General features: G+C 38.6%; 1 protein-coding gene and 1 pseudogene across 2 annotated transcripts; one reads left to right on the top strand and one right to left on the bottom strand.

Moving 5' to 3' along the window:
* Positions 1-453: 453 nt before the first annotated feature.
* On the top strand, positions 454-2,773 carry LOC146473437 (uncharacterized). Of its 2 annotated transcripts, XM_085118104.1 has the most exons (4): positions 454-544; positions 639-704; positions 1,079-1,244; positions 2,389-2,770. In XM_085118104.1, the coding sequence occupies exons 3-4, from the start codon at positions 1,094-1,096 to the stop codon at positions 2,547-2,549; spliced, it is 312 nt and encodes a 103-aa protein (XP_084974230.1). In that variant the 5' UTR covers positions 454-544; positions 639-704; positions 1,079-1,093; the 3' UTR covers positions 2,550-2,770. The 2 variants fall into 2 exon arrangements, with proteins under 2 accessions (XP_084974230.1, XP_084974231.1); XM_085118105.1 differs by lacking the exons at positions 454-544; positions 639-704 and having other exon boundaries at positions 2,389-2,773.
* Positions 2,774-7,096: 4,323 nt separating this feature from the next.
* On the bottom strand, positions 7,097-8,710 carry LOC146473436 (uncharacterized; annotated as a pseudogene).
* Positions 8,711-25,533: the final 16,823 nt, after the last annotated feature.

Raw genomic sequence — 25,533 nt, 5'->3', positions numbered from 1 at the left:
GTGAGTAGCCTTACAGTGCATGTGTGGTTGTCGACAAAATAGCGGCCACTTCTTCGCGTTGGAAGTGTCTGGAAGAGGATTTTAAACGACTAGTGGATTTATACTAAAACAATTAGATTGTTCGCTCTCGATTTTTATCGCGTGAGAGTTGATTCGGGCTTCGCCCTCATCAACCATCACGTGATAGAAATCAAGAGCGAATAATCCAATTGTTAGATAGACAAACTAAGAGACGCATAACAAGGTAAGAAATCGATATTTTTCGGTTCACGTTCATAGCAAAGGTATAGTGCGTCTCTAGTGTCAAAAGGTGCCAACAACACCACGAATTACTTAGGCTTATGATCCATACTTCTCCACAAAAAGCGACTTAGACGATCTGTAAACGAAACGTTTGCTTACCCACTGCCAAAGGAGGATAAACCAAGCGCCCCATGATGCTTTGCGCTTAAAATTTCACCCGTCTCATTGCTTCAGTCGGTCGAGAAGTGCTTCCAACGAGCTTTTTCAATCGCCGAATTGACAGTGATCAAACTGCGTAAAGGTTAGTTTTCTCGCTTTCTGTGAATCTTTATTGTATTATTCCCATAAACCTTCTGTCTCTAGCTCAAAAAACAATCTTTTTGTCCTTCTTTTAGTTCAATATTTCGGACCTCATTTTGATTGCAAATTGCGTGATGGCTGAATGACCCCGAACAATCGTGGTAAGTGAACGTTGTTTTCGAAATCTTTTGGCCCATAGATAATAGGAATAGCAAAATAAGATAATTTTGAAGGTATTTCGATTTTGGAACCTCGAAGTACCTCACGATTTCAATGTGTTTTATCGCCGCAAAGTTTGGTATTTTTCGGCATCAGCATGTGCTCTCGAGGTGTGTTTGCGCCTTGTTGCTGCGGCTTCACCGCGGTTCTCTTTCTCTCTCGCGAAGAAAATAACCTCTGGCACCCCGAGTAACGCCAATAATGCAACCCTGCTCTAAATCGTTACGGGTTTTTTATTTGATCGTTTGTTTTCGAGACGTTCTTATCAGATATTTGGTTAGATCTTTCTATTACCTTTCTTCTCTTATTTTTCTAGATCAATTTATCATTAATGGATGAACGAGAGAAAGTCCATATGTTTGCGAGTGGTAGTACCCCGGACAAAGGCCACGTGAAGTTGACCTTTGCTGGAACCAGAAAGCGAGGAAAGACCTGCGCGAAGAACGTTGGCTTTTCAGGGAAAAGAAAGCCCTTTGCAAAAGGTATTGTATTTACTTAAACTCATGCATGGGATGTGGCAACTGTGTTGTGCGGCCCTTACTCATGGGCACTGCTTATTGGACGGAGGGTGTCCATGTATATAAAACAATAGGGCCATTTATACGGGAGAAAATAAGACACGTCTTATCTTAGACGCGTCTTAAATAGGACGCGAGCTGATCGTATAAACGGCACAAAATAAGCGTTCGTGTCTTATTTTAGACGCGACTAAAATAAGACGCGTCTAACTCTGGAACAGGAGCTTGAGCTGTTCTTGTCTTGGTCGCGTCTTAAATAAGACGTGAACTTCCTCGTATAAATGGTACACGCGTCTTAAATAAGACGTGACTACAAATGAGCATGCGTAAGAGCGAGTGACGCGTCACGACATACGTCACTGACCGCTCTCAGCTCTGCAAAATGGCTTAGCAGTGTTCACAGTCCGCTTTGCACTGTGCAAAAACACCAGCAACACCGGCAGCAAAACGAAATACGTGGACTACCACGGAAGAGAAGGAGTTTCTGCTTATTTGCAAAGAGAGGGCATTTGCCGAGGAGCTGGACAATAGTGTTACGGGCGCCGGTGTAAGTTACTTCTGATGTAACTTTTGTTTACATTGAACGTTTATCCTTTTGCAATTGGTACAGATGAAAATTTGTTGCAAATCATTGCTAATTAGCATGGTTGCTAATGGTAACATCGCATGTAAACAAGGCTGTATCAAAAATAAGACGCGGGTCGTTTACACGTGATTTTTGCGTCTTACGCAGGATGCGATCGTATAAACGGTACAGTTCGCGTCTTATTTAAAACGCGTCTTAGATAAGACGCGTCTTATTTTCTCCCGTATAAATGGCCCTAATATATACCTATTTAATTAAAATAATATGTAATAGAAAAACGAAAAATCTTGTTAGTGAGAGGCCCTGTGCTAAAGAGAGTGCTTATAATATTCCGATTGTTTAGTTCGGCACTTCTTCAGTGCCCCTAGTTATTATTTTAGGGGCAACACTTATTTGAGTGACTGCCATATTTATTTTGTCAATCATTAAATAATCACTATTCTTCTAACAGCAAGTGCAGATACATATCTGGAGTGCTATTTTTTATTTGTCATTTTGTTAATCACTTACTCCACATTGCAGGGAATTTTCCTAAAGGATGGACACAGATTTACCATTTTTTTAATTGGACTCTGAATGAATGCTGCTCTGAAGAGGCATTTTCTTCATTTGATGCAAGATCTGAATTTGAGATGGCAATGATGCACATAATCACCGTTTATGTCTCCATGGGCTGTGACTGAATCAGAGGAAAGAAAGTTCCATCTTCGTAGTTGGAAGGACCCACCTCCCTGCTTACCACAGGCATACCATCTGTCAGTAATTGTCTTGGAAACTACCTTGCCCCAACCCCCCTGATTTTTTTTCCCATGCTAACTGTGTAGATGCTGTGGCTTTATCTCTTTCTGATTTGAGTTTTTCTTTTTTTACAGTTTTTTTAATTATTTTTGTCAAATTGTGGTAACCTACTTTAACAAGATGCCTGCTATACTGGCATTACGCGTGATGCCCGGACTGATTCATTTATTCCAACTGTATGCTTCGCCGATTGATGAAACTATCCTTGCTAATGGAATAGTTTGAGTCACGACGATCGCGTTACGTTGTTCCCCTTGTGTTACGTTACTCAGGTTTTCAAGGGAAATTGCGGGAATTCCATTGCGATAACGTAAGCTTCTCAATGACCTCTTCTTTGTCTGCAGTCGTGGACTAAGACTGTCAAAGAAAGCACGATTCCTTCGCCAGGAACTCTCCAATTTCCACCGTTTTAGATGTCGAGTGCTTCTTAGAAGTTATTCTTTCGATTTACTGCTTCAAAATGGTGAAATTTCCGTTTGAAAACGGCACACTTGAGTCCAGAACATGTTAACAATATGGCTCCACAATTTAATGCAGTTTTAATGAAGAAATCAAATGATGCGTTGACGTAACACAGGTAAGGGTGAGTGGGTCCCCTCCCTAGCGATAAGAATGGATTTTGATTGGCCTGCCTTTGTTAAAGACAATCAGAACAATACATCCCGAGTAGGAGAGGGGTGAGTTTAATGAATAAATTAATGTACCGATTTGTACCGATCGCGTTACGTTGTTCCCCTTGTGTTACGTTACTCAGGTTTTCAAGGGAAATTGCGGGAATTCCATTGCGATAACGTAAGCTTCTCAATGACCTCTTCTTTGTCTGCAGTCGTGGACTAAGACTGTCAAAGAAAGCACGATTCCTTCGCCAGGAACTCTCCAATTTCCACCGTTTTAGATGTCGAGTGCTTCTTAGAAGTTATTCTTTCGATTTACTGCTTCAAAATGGTGAAATTTCCGTTTGAAAACGGCACACTTGAGTCCAGAACATGTTAACAATATGGCTCCACAATTTAATGCAGTTTTAATGAAGAAATCAAATGATGCGTTGACGTCACACAGGTAAGGGTGAGTGGGTCCCCTCCCTAGCGATAAGAATGGATTTTAATTGGCCTGCCTTTGTTAAAGACAATCAGAACAATACATCCCGAGTAGGAGAGGGGTGAGTTTAATGAATAAATTAATGTACCGATTTGTAGCTACGAGGAAGAAAAAAAAACAAGATGCCTATACTGGCATTTACGCGTGATGCTGTTCCTGATTTATTTCCATTGTACGCTTCACAGCTATCCTGAGATTATAACGGCAATTGCTTTCGGAAAACGTCATGACCCGGGGCAGATTACACTATCTGACTCAGGAGACAGAAGATAATATTATTGTTGAAGACAAAAAGTTTACTTAAAGAAGACGTAAACTTTAAGTAGAAATTGACAATCAGACTTTGAATGTTTTTTATGAAGTGGATTTCCAATAACGTTTAGGCATCAGTTCGACAAAGTGTGCAGCGCAGGTTTCCTGGCTCTTTGCACTGCGAAGCACAATCTGGTCCGCAGTCAATACCGCGAGCTGTCCCTTTTCTATCTTTTAAACTGTCGAGTAGTTCTTGGAACTTATCCTTTCGATTTACCCCTTCTAAAAGGTTAATTTTCTTTCTGTAAACAGCACATTTGAATCTAAAACATTAAAACGATATGGTCGCTTGCTCCTTGTCAGTTCCAGGTACGTGACGATGTACTACATAGTTTAATTTCCTCTTCACGCCGTAGTTATCAAGAAGATAGCACAACTCACTGTATTGGAGCTGCAAGTTACTCTACAAAGCAAGCAAAAAAAAAAAAAAAACAGACTGAACAAATGCTTTATCCATGTGCACATACTTTTGAATACAGTAATATTTTTTTCTTTATCTACAGTTTTCTAAGATTTCTTGCACTTGTAAGTACTGCCGGGAGCTACAGCATTGTGCAGCAATAGTCTTGATTCCTGTAGCTGTCATATATTCACATCTTCGTATAATGAGTTTCTTCAACGGAGGCCAATGAATGCTGATAATATGCATACCATCACTATCGTAATCCATGATGTTACACTTCCCCATATCAAGAAATATCAGTTTAAAGCAGTTTTGAACGATGTGAGTTATGCCGACATCTCGTAGAGCTTTGTATCCTTTGATATTCAAGTAGTTTAACTTAACACAGTGCTTCCCAATGTATTTTATTCCATTGTCTGTCACTGGACACTTTGCTTCACTAAGATACTTCAGGTTTGCAGACTTGAAACTGTCGCCTGTGCCTTTTTCAATAGGCGACAGCGCGAAGGAGTTCTTGCGCCAAACCGAACATTGGTACTTGAAGCACCCCCTCGAGAAGGGCTAGCTTGAACTGTCCTCAATTTAATTGTTTAAAAATTCCCTTTCTGAAGCAGTTCTTGTGGTCTTCCAAAATTCTTGAAGCCTCGTTTGTTGTTGTTGGGTAAATTGATCCATGAGTTATGTTTGTCGTCTAAGTACCGGATCTTTATATTACATTTCTTCAGGAAGTTTAGACTTGAGCATCTACCCATTATATCTTGCGCTAGTGACTGAAAAGAATAATGGCTGGAATCACTAATGCTACTGGAATCATAAAGCTGATCCATTTCTTTCATTTACAAATTAATTTATTAGAAAATCTATTTGTATTCTGCATACTTGATAATACAATCCATCGACGCATTAATCAAATCAATCAAGTTCTACAGCTCAACAAAACATCACAGTAAGGAATCGAACGTTGATATAGAAAAAGTAAAAAGCCTTTTTGTATCCTACTTACTTGATAACAGAATCCATGAATGCATTGATGACAATACATCCACTCGGCTAGGAAGGATGGACGGGCTCCTTTCTGTGTCTCATCAGATCAAATCATATCAAAGTATTTAACATTCTTTTTTGATTTAACGAATTATTTTTTGTATTGGAGACACGAAGTCTATTATTTATCAAATACGAAACGGTAAACGCGAAGTTTAAATTCGTATTGTTATTTTTATTGCATCATGATCAGAGTAGTACACATTGATTACTGAACTATCAATATTAAGTTTATTTGCTTGTCTGATGTAAACATGGTCTAGTAAACTACCTGAAATAAATGTAGGTATCTCTACAATCTGTAAATAATCTAAAGACTGCATTAATGATGAGAGTGGTTCCATGTCTTTGCTGCTAAAATAGTTAATATTGAAATCTCCCAGGATTATATCGATAGGATTACTTCTAACTAAATAGTCAATACCATTAATAAGGTCAAGTATGTTTGAGTTATTTTTACGATAAATTAAAAGGAGAGAAATATTTACGTCGTATGATCTATGGTTGTTAAATGTGAACATAAACCTAACAGCATTTAAAGTTGGGTAGTATTCTTGATTTGTGACATGAAATTTTTTTTTGATGCATATGGCCAAACTTGAATATTTATCTGAATTATGATCATACCTATATAAAGAAAAAGGAGATAAATTATCTATAATATCTGAATCGTTATCATTAGGTAAAAGTTGAGTCTCAGTGAATGCTATAAGATCATTTTTCAAAAGATTTACATCACATTTAACATCAGAGCTATGTTTTCTTAGGGAGCGTATATTTAAAAGACATAATGTTACAACTAAATTGTTATCTTCTATTTTTCGTTTATTTGAATGTGTAATATCTTTTAAATCTACTAACTTGAAACTTCTTAATCTATCATATTCATTATGTACTCTAGGATCTGCTTTTATGTGTTTAGTATTGATTTCTCCTAAAATATGAAGTCCTTGAAGTGAAGTTGACCTGCTTAACGCAACATATACTTGTCCATAGTTAAAAGATCTTTGTTTGTTCAAATGGAAACTTATAACAACATTTCGCAGTGTTAAACCCTGGACTTTATGAATTGTACATGCCCAAGCTAGACTTATTGGAAATTGAATTCTCTGTACTTCTGGAGAAGATGGTTTACCTGGTCGAACTTTTATTTTTGATAATACTTGTTCAATAGGAACAACAGCATTTTCTCTAGCAAATATACTACTACTGTTTTGTATTAAAGTTCTTCCTGCTTCATTATCATCAAACTTTATATAAACCACAGTTGGTTTTTGTGTTTTTTTATTGACATGAATCTTAACAACAGTTCCCATTTGCCCATTTATAAGTCTATCTGCAATATTAATATTTGTAGTAAGCATTACTCTAGCACCTTCTTTAATCTTCACTTCAAATTCAAGCCCTCCTGTTTCAGATCTCCCTCTCGATAATACTTTGTCAATATCTTGTTTTGTAACATTTGATGGATACTGGTCTGTAGCTCTAAGTACAAACAAAGGTGTAGATAATTGTAAAAGCTGTTTGTTGTTATGTTCATTAACAGGATCATTTTCTGCCCAGATGTGAAGTGCATTCAAGGGGTAATTGTTTGTTGATGGGACTAATACTCGAGAATTAATACAATTAAGATCCTCTTCAGTTTGTGAAGCTGTTCTAAATCTGTTTAAAATTTCGGCGAACTGCCGATCATTTTTCTGCCTCATAATGTCAGTCAATTCTATCATCGTGAAGACATGCCATGGATGACATAAATTGAAACACTCATTGTTGAATTTTCAAAAATAGGTTTCCTCCGTATAGGTGGTAGTTGATACAAATCTCCTACAGCTATAATACTTATACCAGCAAATAGTTTAGAGCTGGATGATCCAAAAATGTCCCTTAGCCTTTGATGTATATGAAGAAGAGTAATGTTAGAAACCATAGAAATTTCATCTATTATAATAAGCTTTAATTCCGACAGTGTAAGTCTCATTTGTGTTTTCTTTTGGTCAGACATTGCTGGAAGATTGTCACCGGTTTCTTTAGGGATAGCCAACGCTGAATGTATAGTTGTTCCGCCTATGTGTATCGCAGAAACACCAGTGGGCGCCATTAACAGTACTGTTGGCAGATCAGGATTATTTGTTGTCTGTCTAAATGTTTTAATTGCTGTCTGATATATTGTATTTATTACATGACTTTTCCCTGAGCCAGCACCTCCAGTCATAAAAAGATATATTGGGTTAATGTCGTAAGGTTTTAGAGAACGAAGATTTTTAACTTTGTTTCTACACCAGCGTAGCACACTATCATACGCAATACGCTGTTTCTTGTTTAACGACCTTATATGTTCACGTAATAGATCATCAGAAATTTCCCTTGGTTGAACATAACTTGTAATTGTTGCATTTGTAGACACTTTATCACTACTAGAATTGGAAGAAAGATGTGAAATAATTTGTTCATTAAATGATTCTTCATCACTTTCAATATTACTTTGCATATCTAATTGCAAGTCTTCATTTTCTTGATCACTTAAAGAATCAAAGGAATGGCTAAAATTATTAACTTCACTATTTCTTAGGGCTTCTAATGCTTCTGTTATAGCATCTGCTTCAGGTTCAAATATTGTTCTTTTTTGTTCAACAATAGCTTGCACTTTAGGCTCATAAAATCTTGATGCGTATGTTTGTCCATTGCCAATAAGACTATCTTCATTACGCCATGGATAGTACAGCATAAGTAAGTGGTGAAAGTACTTTTCGGGCTCTTTTACTTTGTTAGGTCTATGATACCGTAATACAGCCTTAGTTTTTCTACATTTCATAACTTCATTTGTGTTTATTAATCTTATTTTGGATGGTAAATAGTTAATGACATCTGCATTTGTAGTAAATTGAACAGGTGATTCTATAACATCATCTGTAAGAATTTCAGGTTGTGCATCGCTTGTCTCACAATCATTTTTGTATTCTTTGTAATAATATGTAGCAAATTCAGCTAGACATAAGTTATCAAAATTGGGATTTTGTTAGGTCTGATGCTATAGCGTTCGATTATATTGGATTTGTAAATATCTGTACTATCTTCATCTAACTCATCAAGTTCTATTTTGCTCTTTGCAACTCGAATTCTATTGTCAGGTAAATCTGTGCTCACAAAAACTGTTTTAGGGAAAACTTTTCTCAACCAAAGTTCAGGCATACATCTATATACACATTCTTGTGAACTCACTTCTCTAGTAGAAAGAAAAGCCGCTCCTATTTTTCTCAAACTGTCTTTAATGGCCAAATTTGAAGTCTTTGCTTCTTTTGCTGCATTGGCAATAGGGGTGTCTAGAAAACTCAGACCTAGAAAACTCAGACCTCAGACCTCAGACCTAGAAAACTCAGACCCCCCAATTCTGGAATTTGCTCTTTATGAGAATGAATCGACTGATTGGCATTTGTAAATTTCTAAAATAATAAAATATTTTATATTTAAAAGAATCACGGCTCGTGTCAAATTGTCTACAGTGACAATTGCCTCACTTGACAAGAAAACTCAGACCCCCCAATTCTGGAAAACTCAGACCTAGAAAACTCAGACCCCCCAATTCTGGAAAACTCAGACCCCCTTCAAAACTCAGAAAAATAAATAAACGTGAAGAGAGAATAAAGCAAAAACAGAAACATGAAACCACCAAACCGCGCCAAAATGTCATGTGCTGTTCATGTCGCGTGACCGTCACACAACGCGGCTCAAGCCACAGCCGACATGACAGTGTAAAATGATTTTTTAACACAATATGTCGATTACAAACACTTAACATCGATTTTTTTGTTAGCACCAAACTGACACAATTTTAGTCCTTGAGATATTTAGGGGTATCATGATTTGGATTTTGCTCTATTCTCTCTTCGAATAAAAAGCCAATTTCGTGTCAGAGACGACAGGAACGGAGTGTTGTTATCTTTCCCGTTATCTTGCAATAATAAAAGGCAGACACTGTATAGCGTATAAAAAAATGAATTCCATTTTCCAACCACGTTTATTTCTTTTTCCGAGTTTTGTTGTTTGAAGGGGGTCTGAGTTTTCCAGAATCGGGGGGTCTGAGTTTTCCAGAATTGGGGGGTCTGAGTTTTCTAGGTCTGAGTTTTCCAGAATTGGGGGGTCTGAGTTTTCTTGTCAAGTTAGGCGATTGTCACTGTAGACAATTTGACACGAGACGTGATTTTTTAAGTATAAAATATTTTATTATTTTAGAAATTTACAAATGCCAATCAGTCGATTTATTCTCATAAAGAGCAAATTCGTGTCATGAGACGAAACGTACAGGAAACATTGTTGTTATCTTTCCCGTTATCTTGCAATTAGTTATAAAATAATAAAAGGCAGACACTGTACAAATATAGCGTATAATATTTCACCGTAATGAAAATGTATTCCAAGTTCCAACCTCTTTTTCTTCTGAGATTTCTTCATGCAGTTTGAAGGGGGTCTGAGTTTTCTAGGTCTGAGTTTTCCAGAATTGGGGGGTCTGAGTTTTCTAGGTCTGAGGTCTGAGGTCTGAGTTTTCTAGACACCCTTGGCAATAGCCTGTGAACATTCTGTTTCATCCTTTGTGAAGTATGAGCAAACATAAGTTATACATTTGTAATGGTTAAAAACAGGTTGTAAGTCAACATTAGCCCTAAAACCTTTTATTCCAGCAACAAAATAATTATTGATAAAACAGCTATCAAGCGGTCTTTTAAGATGCAGATCAAAATCAGAATCACCAGATATAGACAAGGCCCAGTAATATTGTTCTTCTGTAACACCTAATGAACTCAAAAGTTTTTCTTCCGTTGTCTTAGGATTATACTGTGGTTTATTTGGGTTCAAGATTTTATTTATTTCCTCTTTTACTAAGCAAAGAATTTCATTTCTTCTTGTTAAAATGTCTCTTTTCAACTCTTCATCTAACTTTTCAGAAAGTGGTTCTGCTACTACTGTTCTCTTTGTGAAAAATTGTCCAAAATTAAATCTGCATGGAACATTAGTATATTTTCTACAACTCTTTGAGTGATTGTGCTTCTGATAAGTTTGAACTAAGGTAAATAATTGAGAATCTTTTTGTTTATCTGGCAAATATGCTTGAACATGATTGTCTATATATTTTATGTAATCTTCTTTTGTTTCATTTGTTAACTTTGGGCAATCACTTGTCCATATTAGTGCATGTAAATGAGGTGATCCTCTCATTTGAAATTCAATGCGTAAAGCATAATAAACTATTTTACCAATAGGATTTCCTTTGCTGAATAACACTTCAGTGAAAAATGTCTCTACTCTGTACTGAAAATGCTTAGCAACAACAACAGGATTAGAATTAAGCATAGAGCACCTCTCATTGTAAGACAATCCTTCAATTTCTTCATCAGTTAAATTAAGTCCTTGTATCTTCCCAATAATTTGAAACAGCTCAGGCCATCGAAGGTCAGCACAAGACAATGTCATGAACCATGTTGGAATTCCAAGTTGTTTTACCATCGCTATAACTTCATACATAAATTTTTGCCAGTATGGCGGTGTACCTGGAATTTGTCTTAAAAACAAGTAAGCCTGGTCTTGAAAAATAAGATTTTGAAAATTTCGCACATTAGATCTTAAATGAGATGCAGTCAGAGACTGTCCATGAACTTTTGTCAGAGCAATAGCAATACTATCTGAAACTTTTTTTTGTTCTATGATGAACTGCGCAAAAAACAAATATTCAGGATTCATTGCAAACTTACCACTATAATGTAAGAGACGGGCATTGAAGTATTTTGTAGGTGACAGATTAACCGCTCTCTCTACAGTATAGCCAAATCTGCCCTTTGGGAATAATACTGGAAATGCTAATTCTTCACAATGTTTATCAGTCATGAATGAAACTGGATGTTTATTTTCACCTGGTGCAATATTAAAAATTTCATTTCCATGGGACTTTAATCTGGTATTTTTGTCCACACTTACAGGATAATCTGGTAGCACTGACTGTAAACAGGTTTCAGAAGTTGCTGCTCTAAATTCATTCAAAGGATCATCTCTTTCCTCCTCACTTTGATCATTTGTTGCTTTCTGTTCACAAGATACCTGAATAATCGGAGACCTTTCACCATCGGCACTGTCTGAATCAGCTCGTAACTGCATTTCTCTCAGATTTATGTCAATGTTTTCAATATTAACTGTTATACCACTATATAAAGGATTGTTCATTCTGAGCCAATTTAGCGCATTGAGTATAACTGCAGGTCGTACAGCTTGAAAGTAAACATGGCCTCTAAAATCAAGCTTTCTTTTAAGTTTTAACATAATTATTCCCGAGCTTTCAGGAGGTCTAGGCAAGACATTACAGGTATGATCACATTCTACAGGCACATTACAGATAGCTCCTTTAATTTTCCTTTGTTGACCTTTGGGCATAATTACTATTTTTTCAAAGACAATGCGCTGAGATATAAGAATCTGCTCAAGTTTTTCTAGACATTCTAGTTCTAGGGGGATTTCATCAATCATTAATTTGTTATAAACAGCTTGACATGGAACTTGTTCTTTTAACAATTTAGAGTGACATGTTTTACAGATATATTCTTTCTTATCAAAAGACATTTTTCCTGTGAAAAGATGCTGTTTGACATATTTACTTTTCTTTAATTCTATTACTGTTTTCCTATAAAGAATTCTATTACACACAGAACATATGTAATAAGGACCTTCTCTTACTGCTTTTTGAAAAGATGCAATACAGAAGTCCAAGTCATTGCCTGAGATAGCTTTTCTTTCTTCTGTGTTCCTAGCCACTCTCCTGATCTTTTCGAGCCATTTTTCTTTTTCTTCGTTTTTCGTGTTGTGATAAGTTTCTCTTGTTTTAGCTAAGAGTTGTTCTTTCTCATGAGCACCCATAGATTTATATTTCTCTGCACGGTGAGTTAGCATATTTTGTTTCTCATTGGGATCCATAGATTTATATTTCTCTGCACGGTGAGTTAGCATATTTTGTTTCTCAATGGGATCCATAGATTTATATTTCTCTACACGGTGAGTTAGCATATTTTGTTTCTCATTGGGATCCATAGATTTATATTTCTCTGCACGGTGAATTAGCATATTTTGTTTCTCATTGGGATCCATAGATTTATATTTCTCTGCACAACGAGCGAGACGATTTTGTTTTTCATTGGGATCCATAGATCTATATTTTCCTGCACAAGCCGTGAGAAGATTTTGTCTTTCATTGACATCCATAGATTTATATTTTTCAGCACGAGCAACAAGAAGATTCTTCTTTTCATTTCTATCCATAGATTTATATTTTTCGGTGCGTGCAATCAGAACTTTTTGCTTTTTCTTATTGTAACACTCACGGTACTTATCTAAGCAGATTTTTTTCCTTGCAGGCTCGAATTGAGAATAAGACTTTCTCCTTTTAATTGCATTTTCTATTTTACACTTAGCAGATTTGTGGCATTTCATAATCTTTTGTTTTTCACCTTTATTTAACTCACAGGTGCACAATACACTCTGAAAAAAATACTGTATTTCATTAGACTTTACAGTATTTGTCACACTTTGATAGACCCTTTCGACTAAATAATTTTTATCACTTACTCTGTGTACATTAAGTCCTTGAATTTTATTCAAAGAAATTAAGTAAAATGTTGTATTTCTGCTGGTTTTGTGAAAAACGCAACTTAAACATAGGCTGGGAAACTGAAGTAAAAATCCTGAACTCTTAGTTACATTCTGCAACATCAACCTCTCAAGGGCTAATTTACTAAAAACTGAATTACATACAAGAATTCCTTTATTACTCGTAACAAATTTTACATTAATATTGGCACCGCATATATTAACATTCTGTGGTAGTTCACTGGAACTTGTCTGATTTTTAATAGTCTCAGTAAAGAAAGCACTTCCATATTCAACAAGAGCATCTAATGTATCAGACTTCCAATAACTGCAAGGTTTAACAACAGAAAAACAAATTGCATACAGAGCTATAGCAGAACTCTTCGTTATAGTTTCATTATTTGTAGTTTTAATAATAGGTACATCTTTCGGTAAAGTACCAACAAGAACATTATTACAATTTTGCTGCACAGTTTTGCACCCTACTGCATTTTTTTGTATACCATTATTATCTCTTATTAAAGAATTATTATCTCTTATTGAAGACTTTTCATATATAGCAAAAAACCAACCGTTAGAATGGATACTCAAGAGGTGCTGAAACGAAGTGTAAATTCTAACTGAAACACACCTATCATCTACATATATCCAACGAGCATCATCTTTTATAGCAACTGTAAAATGAGAACTTATACATCGAACCATGCCTTTAAGTACATAATTTTGACCAAGTACATCCATAGTCAAAGGAAAAAATATTTGATTAATATAATTGGATGACAGTTCCACAGTTAAAAATCGTGGAAGCGTAATAAAATGTTGTAGCATTGGAAGATCCCCAGAATGCTCTTGACACAAATCACAATAGAGTGCACTGCTATTTGGTAATATAGCCTCAGAAACATAATTCTCTAAGCCATTATGAAGCAAGTTCGGAGAATTTATGTAAAGTACAAATATAGCTGTGTTTTTTATAATTGCATTGTTACACGATGAACAAACTGACTGATTACTTTGTTGTATAAGAAAAAGGGATTTTAATTCCTCCGTCATCATACCAACTGTATCCAACGTAAATATGTCACTAAATACAGCATCTGCAGACATTGCGGCAAATGAGTTACAATGTTGTCTTAGATAAACCCAAACAGGTTCTCGAACTACTGTCATTTCTGTTTGTACATCATGGTTTTCTAACTGTAGACATGCGTCAAATAAAGTTTGAAAAAACTCATTACGTTCGATATCTTTCAGAGAATCTTTAAAAATAGCAACGCTAAGTTCAAGAAAACAATCTACCGCACATGAAAACTTGCCTGAATGAGTAAGGCAATAATTCATGAAATGTCTTCTAGCATTTGTTCCCTGTTGTGACAGTTCACTGATGGAAGAGGTCTTGGAATTTGTCGCTTTACTGATGAATATATTTCCATTAATAATATGTGCTTCTTTGTTTGAAATAACGCAAGGATCGAAGAGTCCACGTAAAGCAAGGACACGAGGATAAGGATTGGTCTCTATATCGCTAGATTCCTTTGTAGTGACATGTGTCATTTCATGATTAACATTTTTATAAGTCCTTTCTTTTTTCGATGCAAGATATTTGCTTGTGCAGTTTTCCATAGCTTTCCTAGTGCTACAAAGTACTGTTTTTCGTAATGAAGCTACTTTCATAATTTGATAAAGAAAAGACGATTTTGGGACAGTTTTTAAAACATACTTTCTAACCAATTTTCTGTTTCTCCTTTTTAAACCCTTCTTTAGAGCTCTTAATGGGATTCTACTGGGTTCTCGATAATGATGTCGTCTTCTTTTAGTATCCCTTTTAATATTATTAATAAACAATGCAAAAAGTGACCTACAAGTACCGTCTTTCACTTTTTTATTCATGTCAAGCATTGTTAAATACTCTGTAACTATTTTTGTCCGACTCTTCTTCACAGTTCTTTATTGTGTAATTCACTGTCTCTTTTGTTTCAATATCGCACTCTCTGTTTTATGTCACACTCTTTGTTTTCCAAGGTTTGCAAGGTTTGTATAGCTTTGAATATCTGTTATTTTCTGTGTAACAATTGTGTATAATGTGTAACAATTGTAACAACCAAGTGGCTGCTACTTATTGTTGTAACAACCAGGTGGCTGCTACGATGGGTGTAGCAACCGAGTAGTTGCTACGATGGGTGTTCTGTTGTAACAACCAAGTGGCTGCTACGATGGGTGTTGTAACAACCGAGCGGCTGCTACAATGGGTGTTCTGTTGTAACAACCGAGTGGCTGCTACGATGGATGTTCCTTGTTGGGTTTTCTGTTTTGATAATCAGCTGACTGCTACGCTTTGTGGTCGCTACGTTTTCTGCCACTGAGTGCTCTTGTAACAAACAGTCCAGCACTATGTAGGTGCTACGTTTTGTAGGCCTTCCTTGCTAACAATCAGTTGGTTTCACTCTCAGGAAGAAATTCAACGTCAACAACTTACACCTGCAAAACAAAACCAAAAAAAAGACAATCTGTTAAAATTGAAAGAAAAAATAACTGCTGAAAACTAATCAGAATTATTTTACTAAAATAAAACAAAATACAGTATATGAGCAACTCAGAAAGCTAGCATGAGATTGTTTTTCTGACCTTCCATTATGTTACGTGACATCATACTGGAAGTTGCTTATGATTAGGTAATTACCGATACGCCACAGAGACCTGACTTCCGGCTACTTCGACTTGTCCAAGTGTACCATTTAAGCATTGCGAAAAACATTTCTACCAGTGCCATTGAGATTATTGAAGCTTCTGGAGAGGGGATCATTTAATTTCAGGCCTCATCAAAGGGGGATTATTAGAGAAAGGCGCCAGTAATCGACAATAGGGACCTATTTATCGCTTAACCTCCACCCTGTGAGGTCGAGGGATTATAGAGCGTTTTTCTTTCTTTTCCCTGCAGGGATTTGACGTCCTTGCCAACACTGTTTTGGCTTATTTGGCGCCAGTCTGTAAAAAGGAAACACGCAAGTACGCACAAAAAATCAACTCCAATTAGGTGACATGAGCCCAGTTTATATAAAAAAGTGTTAAATTAGTTGTATTTATTATCAATGGGACAATGATTACAGTCGAACCTCCCGTAAGCGACTACCCATAATGTCAAGGATATGAGGTCACTTACGGGAGGTTGTCGCTTGCCAGAGGTCAGACCACGGGGGGGAGGGGGGTGGGGGTCTAAATTTCGGGTAATTTACATATGGAAATTGCGGACACCCTTTTGCCAGTGCTTATTGAAATCCAAAGTAAAAACTTTTCTTTAGACTGCCTGATTTAAGAGCAAACAGTAAACGGCAATGTTACATTTCAAGCGTAACACATCAACAACTTTGGCGTTTGTTTGTTTGTTACATAGTCCAGTTGACGTTCTTTATCGCCACAATTTTTCTGTTGGATAATACATAGCCTGCGAGCAAGCTCTCTTGGGGGTGGAGAGCTTGCTCGCAGGCTAGATGATACAAGGTTAAGAGAGTCATCATTGGTCGTGCATGTACATGAATGCTATTTACAAGATGAGAGAGTTTCTTTCCTATAAGGGATTCAGATTAAAGTTTATTTCAGTGTGCACTATAGTGCATTATATGTTATCATTTGTTTCAATGTCGGGAGACACTTCCGGTAGCTCCGGCTGTGAGACTTTTTAAAACACTTTTTATTAAAATACGGTATCCGCTGTAATGATGTGGGCCGATATGTTACAGTCAATTTTCGCCCGTGATAGAAACAGCAGATTGTGTGTCAAGTGGTCGCTTACGGGAGGTTAAAAACCATTGAAAATTATAAATAATCATCTCTAAAAGTGGTCGCTTACGAGAGGTGGTCGCCTACGAGAGGTTCCATCTATAGTGATTTGACTTGAAAACGTTTGGTATTTTGGAAAAGTGGTTGCTCGTGAGGGGTGGTCGCAAAGGGAGGTTCGACTGTATTTCAAATGAGAGTAAAACTTCGCTGTTATTATCCTTTGTTCGATATGGCGAGAAAAGACTCTACCGAAGATTTCTAAATTACATGTACTTCACATAAGCCGTAAATACACGAGGTAACTTTCCCTACAACGCGATGTAATTAAAAATACAGAACATGACGTAATAGTTTTGCCCAACAGGCTCTCTTGTTTTTCCTTAGAGGCCCTATAGGGATTTCTAGTGATGTTACGGTAAATGAGTTCCCCGTTACGACATAATAGAAAACGTTGCATCACGCAGGCAGTCACATTTCCGTGTGTAGGGCATTGTTGAGGCCCTCCAAGGGGGGTTCTGGTGTCGCTTGTCGCGTGTTTTCGAGCCTGCTTGTCGCCTGTTTCGTTCGAAAAAATGTCGCTGTCGAATTTTCGCCAGAACAGCAAATGTCGTTGTCGGTACTTAAATTTTCGCGACGCGGTACCATTGAAATACATATGAAAATATTTACACTTAGTTAATTGTCCTTGATCAAATTTGCTGCTTGCAATGATAGTTTTAAATTATGATACTGTCACTGCCGATACTGGTATGCTTCCTAGTATTCATATAGTCAAGGTCAGTCAAGGCTCCTAAGTCTGAAGTCTTACACAGTTATTACGCATGGTCATATATAGGCAGCACTCTATGGCTTACTATATGCTCATGGTTCGAACAAAGAATCAAAGGAAAATGTTAATTATCGTATGTACACTGAAAAATATGTCACTTTGTGCCCCAGCAATTAACTGACAAGTTACAAATTTAAAACAAATATATGCAATTGGAGTCAAGCACGGGAACGCATGCAGGCAAGTCACGATTGGTTTTGGTTTTACTTCTCATTGGTTGAGAACAGTGGCGCAAGTTTTCCACACCAATCAAATAGTGTAATAATGCAAAACCAACTACTTTTCGATACCCATCTGAAAAACGTTCCATTTGCAATCATTAATTACAAGTCCAATCTGGTCGGTGGACGGATATTTCTTCCTCTGCGGGAGGTGGAGATGGTCGACAAGATCACAGAGTCAGCACAGACAACACCGTTTAGATCGTCGTCGGAGAAATCGTCATCCTCCGCAACTGGATCTGTCATACATTCATCACCTTCAATGCACAGTTCCCTTGCCTCCCTAAAAACACTGACCACTCCTTCGTAAATCTCTTCTGGTATTGTTATTTCCTCGCTAGCTGGTGGTGTCAAGGCATCAAGGACCAATCCTACAGCTTCCTTAGGTAAGTCGACTTGATCTTTTCTTTCAAAAAGAAATATATTTTGCTCAGAGGGAATAAAGATATTGATCTTTGGCAAATGTGATCTATGCTGATCTCGGTGGATATCTTGAGCTGCAACTCCAAGATAAAAAGGTGTGGAACTGGTAATTGATCTTTCAGCGATACCGACGAGGCTTGGTTTTATAGCCAGAATAGTTTGCGTCGAAAATAACACGTCAGCACTGGAGTTCAAGCTGTCTTGCCTTGAGGTAGAGGTCGCACCGGGGAGAACGAACGAAAGTGGTTGCGGTGTGGGCTGCGGATTGGTATAAGAGTACAGTGGAAGAGTTCCAACGTTGTCCTTCGTGGATTGGTTTCTTACGGTCAGTTGTGTAACTGGTTGGCCGTAATTATCACGCCAGTCACGCAGTCTTCTGGTCTCCAGTGCGCATGGATTTTGTAGGGAGTTGCGGGATGATTGGAACATCAGTAAATTGAAGACTGCCACCTTCAGGGAGCTCATAGAACGATGAGGAGGCAGTGAAGTAATGAAAGCCGCATTTCGTCAACTGTTTGACGTTCTCTTTCATCGTTGGACCAAAGAGGTGTGCATATTCAAGAACCGTCGGCGTAGGGTTTCTTGATCGCATCTTACTGAAAAGGTGCTCCACGACAAGTGTAAGCAAAGATGCAAGTCGCACATTAGTTACGTAGTCGGCATTGATATAGTTCAGGCTTTCATTCAGCGTTTCAAGGGATTCCAGTATGATTTTGACACTCAGAATGCTCTTTGAAGAGGGTGTACCTTGGGGACCTTGTACAGTAGACGCTCGAGAGAGCGATTCCGCTGTTTGTCTCTCCCACGTGCTTAAGAAGGATGAAACATCACGGAAAGCTGCTATGGCTTGAGAGATAGTGTAGACATCGGGAGAGATCCCAGGCAAATGAATACTGAACGTTCTACAAACAGTATCAGTTTGTTTCAGGTAGAGGGAAAGTCCTGATGTAGGGGTAACAATGCAGACGCGCCCCACAGCGGTATCAGCAACGTAGATTGTTTTCCCTTCAACACAAACAGCTGTGGGCTGTTCGAAGGAGCAAGAACTTGAGGAACCATCTTTAGATGAATTAACTCCCGAGCCAGCAATATCTCTCACACTGTCGTTGGACAACAAGCGCAATTTACGGGCATCTCTGTCTGTGAATATCACGTCTCCGTTCTCAGCAACTGCGATACCGTGGATGCGCTGGCAGTTGGTCGACTTGTTTGACACTAAAACTGTCTCTGTGTTAGTCGAGAGGTCAATGCGTAGCAATCCCCCCTCGTCGCTTGAGTCTGCAACAAAAAGATTCCCCATCGCAACCGAAATTCCAAATGGTAAAGCACAGTCTTTAAGAAGGATCTCGGAGATGATGCTTCCTTTCAAAACTGCTCCATTGTTGGTAATAGAAACTTGAAGTACCCGATGTGTGTGCAAATCCGAAATAAACAGCAGGTCAGTGCCAAACCCACAAACAGCAAGGGGGGTGGAAAGTGGGGTCGAATGTGCAGTGTTCAGTGGAAGAGTAGAAAGTTTGCTGCAGTCAAGTTTATGTTCTCGCTGTGTCTTTGCTATCCACTCTTTCAAGCGAGCAACCATATCCTTCTTTTGAAGACCAGCCGTGGGAATTTGTCTTTCCTCGAGAACTGGTCTCAACTCCGAAACCTTCATACTGTTAGGCTTTAGAAATACGGACGAGCTAAGTGGAAGATATGCGACTCTTTCATTGCCCGTGTCTGCCGAACTTGAGGAACCATCTTTAGATGAATTAACTCCCGAGCCAGCAATATCTCTCACACTGTCGTTGGACAACAAGCGCAATTTACGGGCATCTCTGTCTGTGAATATCACGTCTCCGTTCTCAGCAACTGCGATACCGTGGATGCGCTGGCAGTTGGTCGACTTGTTTGACACTAAAACTGTCTCTGTGTTAGTCGAGAGGTCAATGCGTAGCAATCCCCCCTCGTCGCTTGAGTCTGCAACAAAAAGATTCCCCATCGCAACCGAAATTCCAAATGGTAAAGCACAGTCTTTAAGAAGGATCTCGGAGATGATGCTTCCTTTCAAAACTGCTCCATTGTTGGTAATAGAAACTTGAAGTACCCGATGTGTGTGCAAATCCGAAATAAACAGCAGGTCAGTGCCAAACCCACAAACAGCAAGGGGGGTGGAAAGTGGGGTCGAATGTGCAGTGTTCAGTGGAAGAGTAGAAAGTTTGCTGCAGTCAAGTTTATGTTCTCGCTGTGTCTTTGCTATCCACTCTTTCAAGCGAGCAACCATATCCTTCTTTTGAAGACCAGCCGTGGGAATTTGTCTTTCCTCGAGAACTGGTCTCAACTCCGAAACCTTCATACTGTTAGGCTTTAGAAATACGGACGAGCTAAGTGGAAGATATGCGACTCTTTCATTGCCCGTGTCTGCCGAACTTGAGGAACCATCTTTAGATGAATTAACTCCCGAGCCAGCAATATCTCTCACACTGTCGTTGGACAACAAGCGCAATTTACGGGCATCTCTGTCTGTGAATATCACGTCTCCGTTCTCAGCAACTGCGATACCGTGGATGCGCTGGCAGTTGGTCGACTTGTTTGACACTAAAACTGTCTCTGTGTTAGTCGAGAGGTCAATGCGTAGCAATCCCCCCTCGTCGCTTGAGTCTGCAACAAAAAGATTCCCCATCGCAACCGAAATTCCAAATGGTAAAGCACAGTCTTTAAGAAGGATCTCGGAGATGATGCTTCCTTTCAAAACTGCTCCATTGTTGGTAATAGAAACTTGAAGTACCCGATGTGTGTGCAAATCCGAAATAAACAGCAGGTCAGTGCCAAACCCACAAACAGCAAGGGGGGTGGAAAGTGGGGTCGAATGTGCAGTGTTCAGTGGAAGAGTAGAAAGTTTGCTGCAGTCAAGTTTATGTTCTCGCTGTGTCTTTGCTATCCACTCTTTCAAGCGAGCAACCATATCCTTCTTTTGAAGACCAGCCGTGGGAATTTGTCTTTCCTCGAGAACTGGTCTCAACTCCGAAACCTTCATACTGTTAGGCTTTAGAAATACGGACGAGCTAAGTGGAAGATATGCGACTCTTTCATTGCCCGTGTCTGCCACGTAAAGGACGTTGTTTAGGTACGCGAGGCCTTGTGGATTCTTCAAACTCCCATTTATCTCACTGACGTCAACAGGGTAGTGCAATCGACCTTGGAATACCCGAGATTTGCTGTTGTCGGCAACAAATAGCTTCCCTTCAGGTGCTATACACAGACCGGTTGGGTGGTCGAGAACACCTCTTGCGTTCCCTTTGTACAAACGGTAGGGTTCGGGGATGAGGGTTTGTGTGATACGTGACACACTGGCCAATAGCATGCGCACCGACTCTTTGTTGATAGTCAGGAGGTCGGGGACAGACATGCGGTCGCGATTTCGCACTGCAGTTAAGGTGACAGCACTTCTCATCTTCTCCTTGATTGTTGGGTTGGGGTCATTGTACAACGTCCTCAGGTTCGAAAGGTTGAACCTTTCTCCACCTTTGTACAGGAACCAGTTAGACAAGCTACCCTTCAAGCATTTGGCCACGTGGGTTGCCTCTGGCATTGGAAAAATAAACTGTAGCTCTGGAGGGAGTTTTCCACCCGTCTTCTCCTGTACTAGCTTAAGCATGGCCTGTTTGTTGTTTTCTTCGCAATCCGCCGACCAAGCTAAGACCAATAATTTCACACACTGGACACCGGAGTTAATGCACCGGGTACACGCTCGCAGAGGTTCTTCAACAAATTTCTGGCCATTTCTTTGGCAAGCTTGACACGTACTGTTGTTTGAAGCGCAATCTGAATAATAAACAATATGTTTTATGTTCAGTGACATTAGATCTCATTAGAGGCGTTGCAGATGCATAGAGAAATGTATGTCAACACAAGTGGGTACTTCCCCCATCATGTATCATAAAATCGAGGAAGGTGACTCTAAATGCTTTTAGGTTTGCATACGTATGAGAAACTTGTTTACGAGCCTGCCCACTTTACGTTTTTCCCTTAATTCTAGATTTATGGTTGTTCCTATTTTAAGTTCTTTGGTATTTATCAGGTTACATAAATCGCGTTCGAAGGAATCAGTTTTTAAAATGGTGTTATTTGTTCTTAATTTTTCAAATGAGCAAGAAATGTATTTATTTTGTTTTTTATTGCTAATTCTGTTTCGTACCTTCACAGTAGCTACTGCAAGCGTCTCCTGATGAAACAATCACATTCATGCTAGTTTCGGTTGATACTCCCATGAGGCAGTGCAAGCAGATTTGAAGTTGTTTGACACGCCTTTCTATTCTGTTCTTTATCGCGTTCCCATCGGTTTTCTTGCAGGTGTAGTCATTCCCAACAGGTAAAGAAAGTTTATTGTCAAGTGTTGTCACAACTAAAGCATTCGCCTCGACAACGAAAGATTCACGAAGGAAACGTGGATCGGGAAAACAATTTTCTTTGGCATAGGTAACACTGACGGGAAACAGTAGTCCAACAAGTTCTTTCACTCGACGATCAAACTGCAAACCAGGTTTAAGGCTCATGCCATCAGTAGCTAGTGCTGCAGGTATTACGAGCAGGCTGGAACTCTGTAAAAGGGGTTGAACCTCACTGTCTTCAAGTTGGGAAAGAAGGAGGTAGGCGACCAGAAGGCTTTTGATGATTCCATTTCTTGTTGTGTAGCCCGCCTTGTTTTTGTCCCTTGTGGTCTTCGAAGGTACAAAGGGCAAGTTCCAATCCTTCCAGTTGAACTGGAATGTCCCACCACGCCCTTGGTTTCGGTGGCCTGGTCCCCTTAATAAATTCATAGTTTTGGCTTTCCTGTGAAATTCGAGAGTTTCCATATATGTGTTTACTGTCTCGTCGTGTGTAAACTGCTCGCGAGGATTTGACGACTTCTGAGCGAATTCAAGCGCGTTCTTCAGACATCTATAGAAGACATGGTTCTGGTCTAGTTTCTTTGACTCAATCTCCTGTTGCAGCATGATAACGACTGGGTCCAGCTCCTCCAATGCCCTTAAAGCGAAATGTCGTATTTGTTACGCCCACACACTGTAGAAATATGCTAAACAGGCAATGAATATTTGGAAGCTTGGCCCCATACAGTAATGCCGTAGGATAAGAAAGGGAATATCAAAGATCTGTTAAGAGATATCAATGTACTAGTAGGGACAAAATGTTTAAGTCTGGCGATAACACCAATAGTTTTACTTCTGCTCATGCTCGAATAACAGGTCAAAGTAACAATCAACAAACGTAAAATGCTCATGAATTTGTAAATAGCAGTAAATGCGAACCAGGGAATTTCAAAACAGATAGTGCCAGAAACTTACAGACATGGAAACGTGTACTCGCTGTCTTCACTTTCGTCGTTGTCGCTAGTTTCTTTTATGCTTTCCCACTCTACCTCACTCCTGTACAATATGGACAACGAAGAACGACATCTGAGCATTGTTGTATTTTTTTTATATTTTTATTTTTATTATATAAATATACCAACGAGTATGGTCGATTGTTTACAAAGCTGATCATGACTGTCATTGATTATGTTTCATTTTGGTTATAGTGATACAGTCTAACTCAACCGCAAAATTTTAACAATAAATGTATTGAAAGCTTAACTAAATATAGATGATAAATAAGTGAAACTACTTGATGATTAGTAATCAGCCAATCATTTTTAGTCAATTATCGTCTCTCTGGGAAAAATAATATTCTTTATCTCTGTAAGATTGTTCAGTGCAGGGCAAGGTAGTAGCCAGTATTCAGGAGTCAGTGGTCGTGAAAAGAATGAAGCCTTGGCTTCACTTACAGATTAAGGTCTTCATTCGCTTCTGAAGATGCCGCTTGGATAGCGGCAAACATGGTTGCAATGTTGCCACTTCGTACGGTCGGTTTACAGCTCTTCCAGTGGCCTAGAAAAGATTTATAAAATAATAATGAGTACGTGCGAAGCATATTATGGACACCCTATACGACCCTTTATACAACAATTGTGTTCATAAGAAAAAGGAGGCAATCAGAGACTTCAGGTAGATTAAAAACCGTCTCGCTTTTTTGAAGCCGGTATTAGCATTCTTCTAATGTACTGTGTCATTGAAGTAAAATGTTCTGTGTTCTGGTAGTTTTCCTTTCTTTTCTGCAAGACCTGGTAAGAGGTAAGTGACTTTTGCATAAAGAACGTGTGGATCTATATATTTCACCGGTGGACCTATACAAACTAAAAACATTATATTTGTAACAAAATACAATTGTAGTGATGTACTTACTATCACCGAAATGTTTTGCATAGCGCAGGCGATTCACCATTTTTATCTTCCTGCATTTTCCACATCTAATTTGAAGCTCATTTATAGCTTCGGATTCTGGGAACCGTGACGCGACATCTGTAGAGAGTAAAGAGGTACGTCTTATCAACAAGTCAAGGCATGTCCTATACAGTGACTATGCCATGGTATATCCAGCATCCATACCTCTGAAAGACCCAGAGAGTACATTTGTATCAATCTTCCTTATTATATAGATTTATGAAACGATCCTAAATTCCGAATTTTATTCTGAACTCCGAATTTATCCTGAATTCTGAATTTCATTTGGCTAACAACCAAAAAACCTTACAAACTTGATGAGGCTTATCCCTCTGGTATCAGTGGAAACTTAACGACCATGACTTACGAAAGCCCAGTGTCTTATTTTCAAAGCCTTTGGAAGGGGGATTAAGACCAAGAAGACGAAAATTAATTAATGCACAGAAGCCGAAAACAATTAAAAATAAAAACCTTCTTTAAAACTTTCGAAGCGCTCGTTCTGCTCCTGGGTCCTTTCGAAAAGAAACTGGTTTGCTGTAGATTGCTCCGTACTGATGTACTTTCTAAGAGCGTTTAACAGCTGCTCCTCTTTAACTGCCTTTTCGTTTCTTCCCTCCGGTCGTCTTTTCGGCTTGGAAACTTTCTTCATGGAATGAAGGACACCGGGAGCAGCCTTGTATTGAAACTCAACCAGTCTAACTATATAATAGGAAAAAAATCAGAAAAGCTCAATTGCAAGAGAAAATACACTGCCAGCCATTAAAGCAATTATGTGGCTACTTCCTACCACCACTACAACTTCCATTGACGTAGCTACCACAACACACACTATGACCAATC

Source organism: Pavona decussata, unplaced genomic scaffold (genome assembly GCF_977016875.1).
Source record: "Pavona decussata unplaced genomic scaffold, jaPavDecu1.1 SCAFFOLD_93, whole genome shotgun sequence".
NCBI lineage: Eukaryota > Metazoa > Cnidaria > Anthozoa > Scleractinia > Agariciidae > Pavona > Pavona decussata.
The sequence above is the reverse complement of the archived record's forward strand: the minus strand, read 5'-3'. Positions and strand labels throughout refer to the sequence as shown.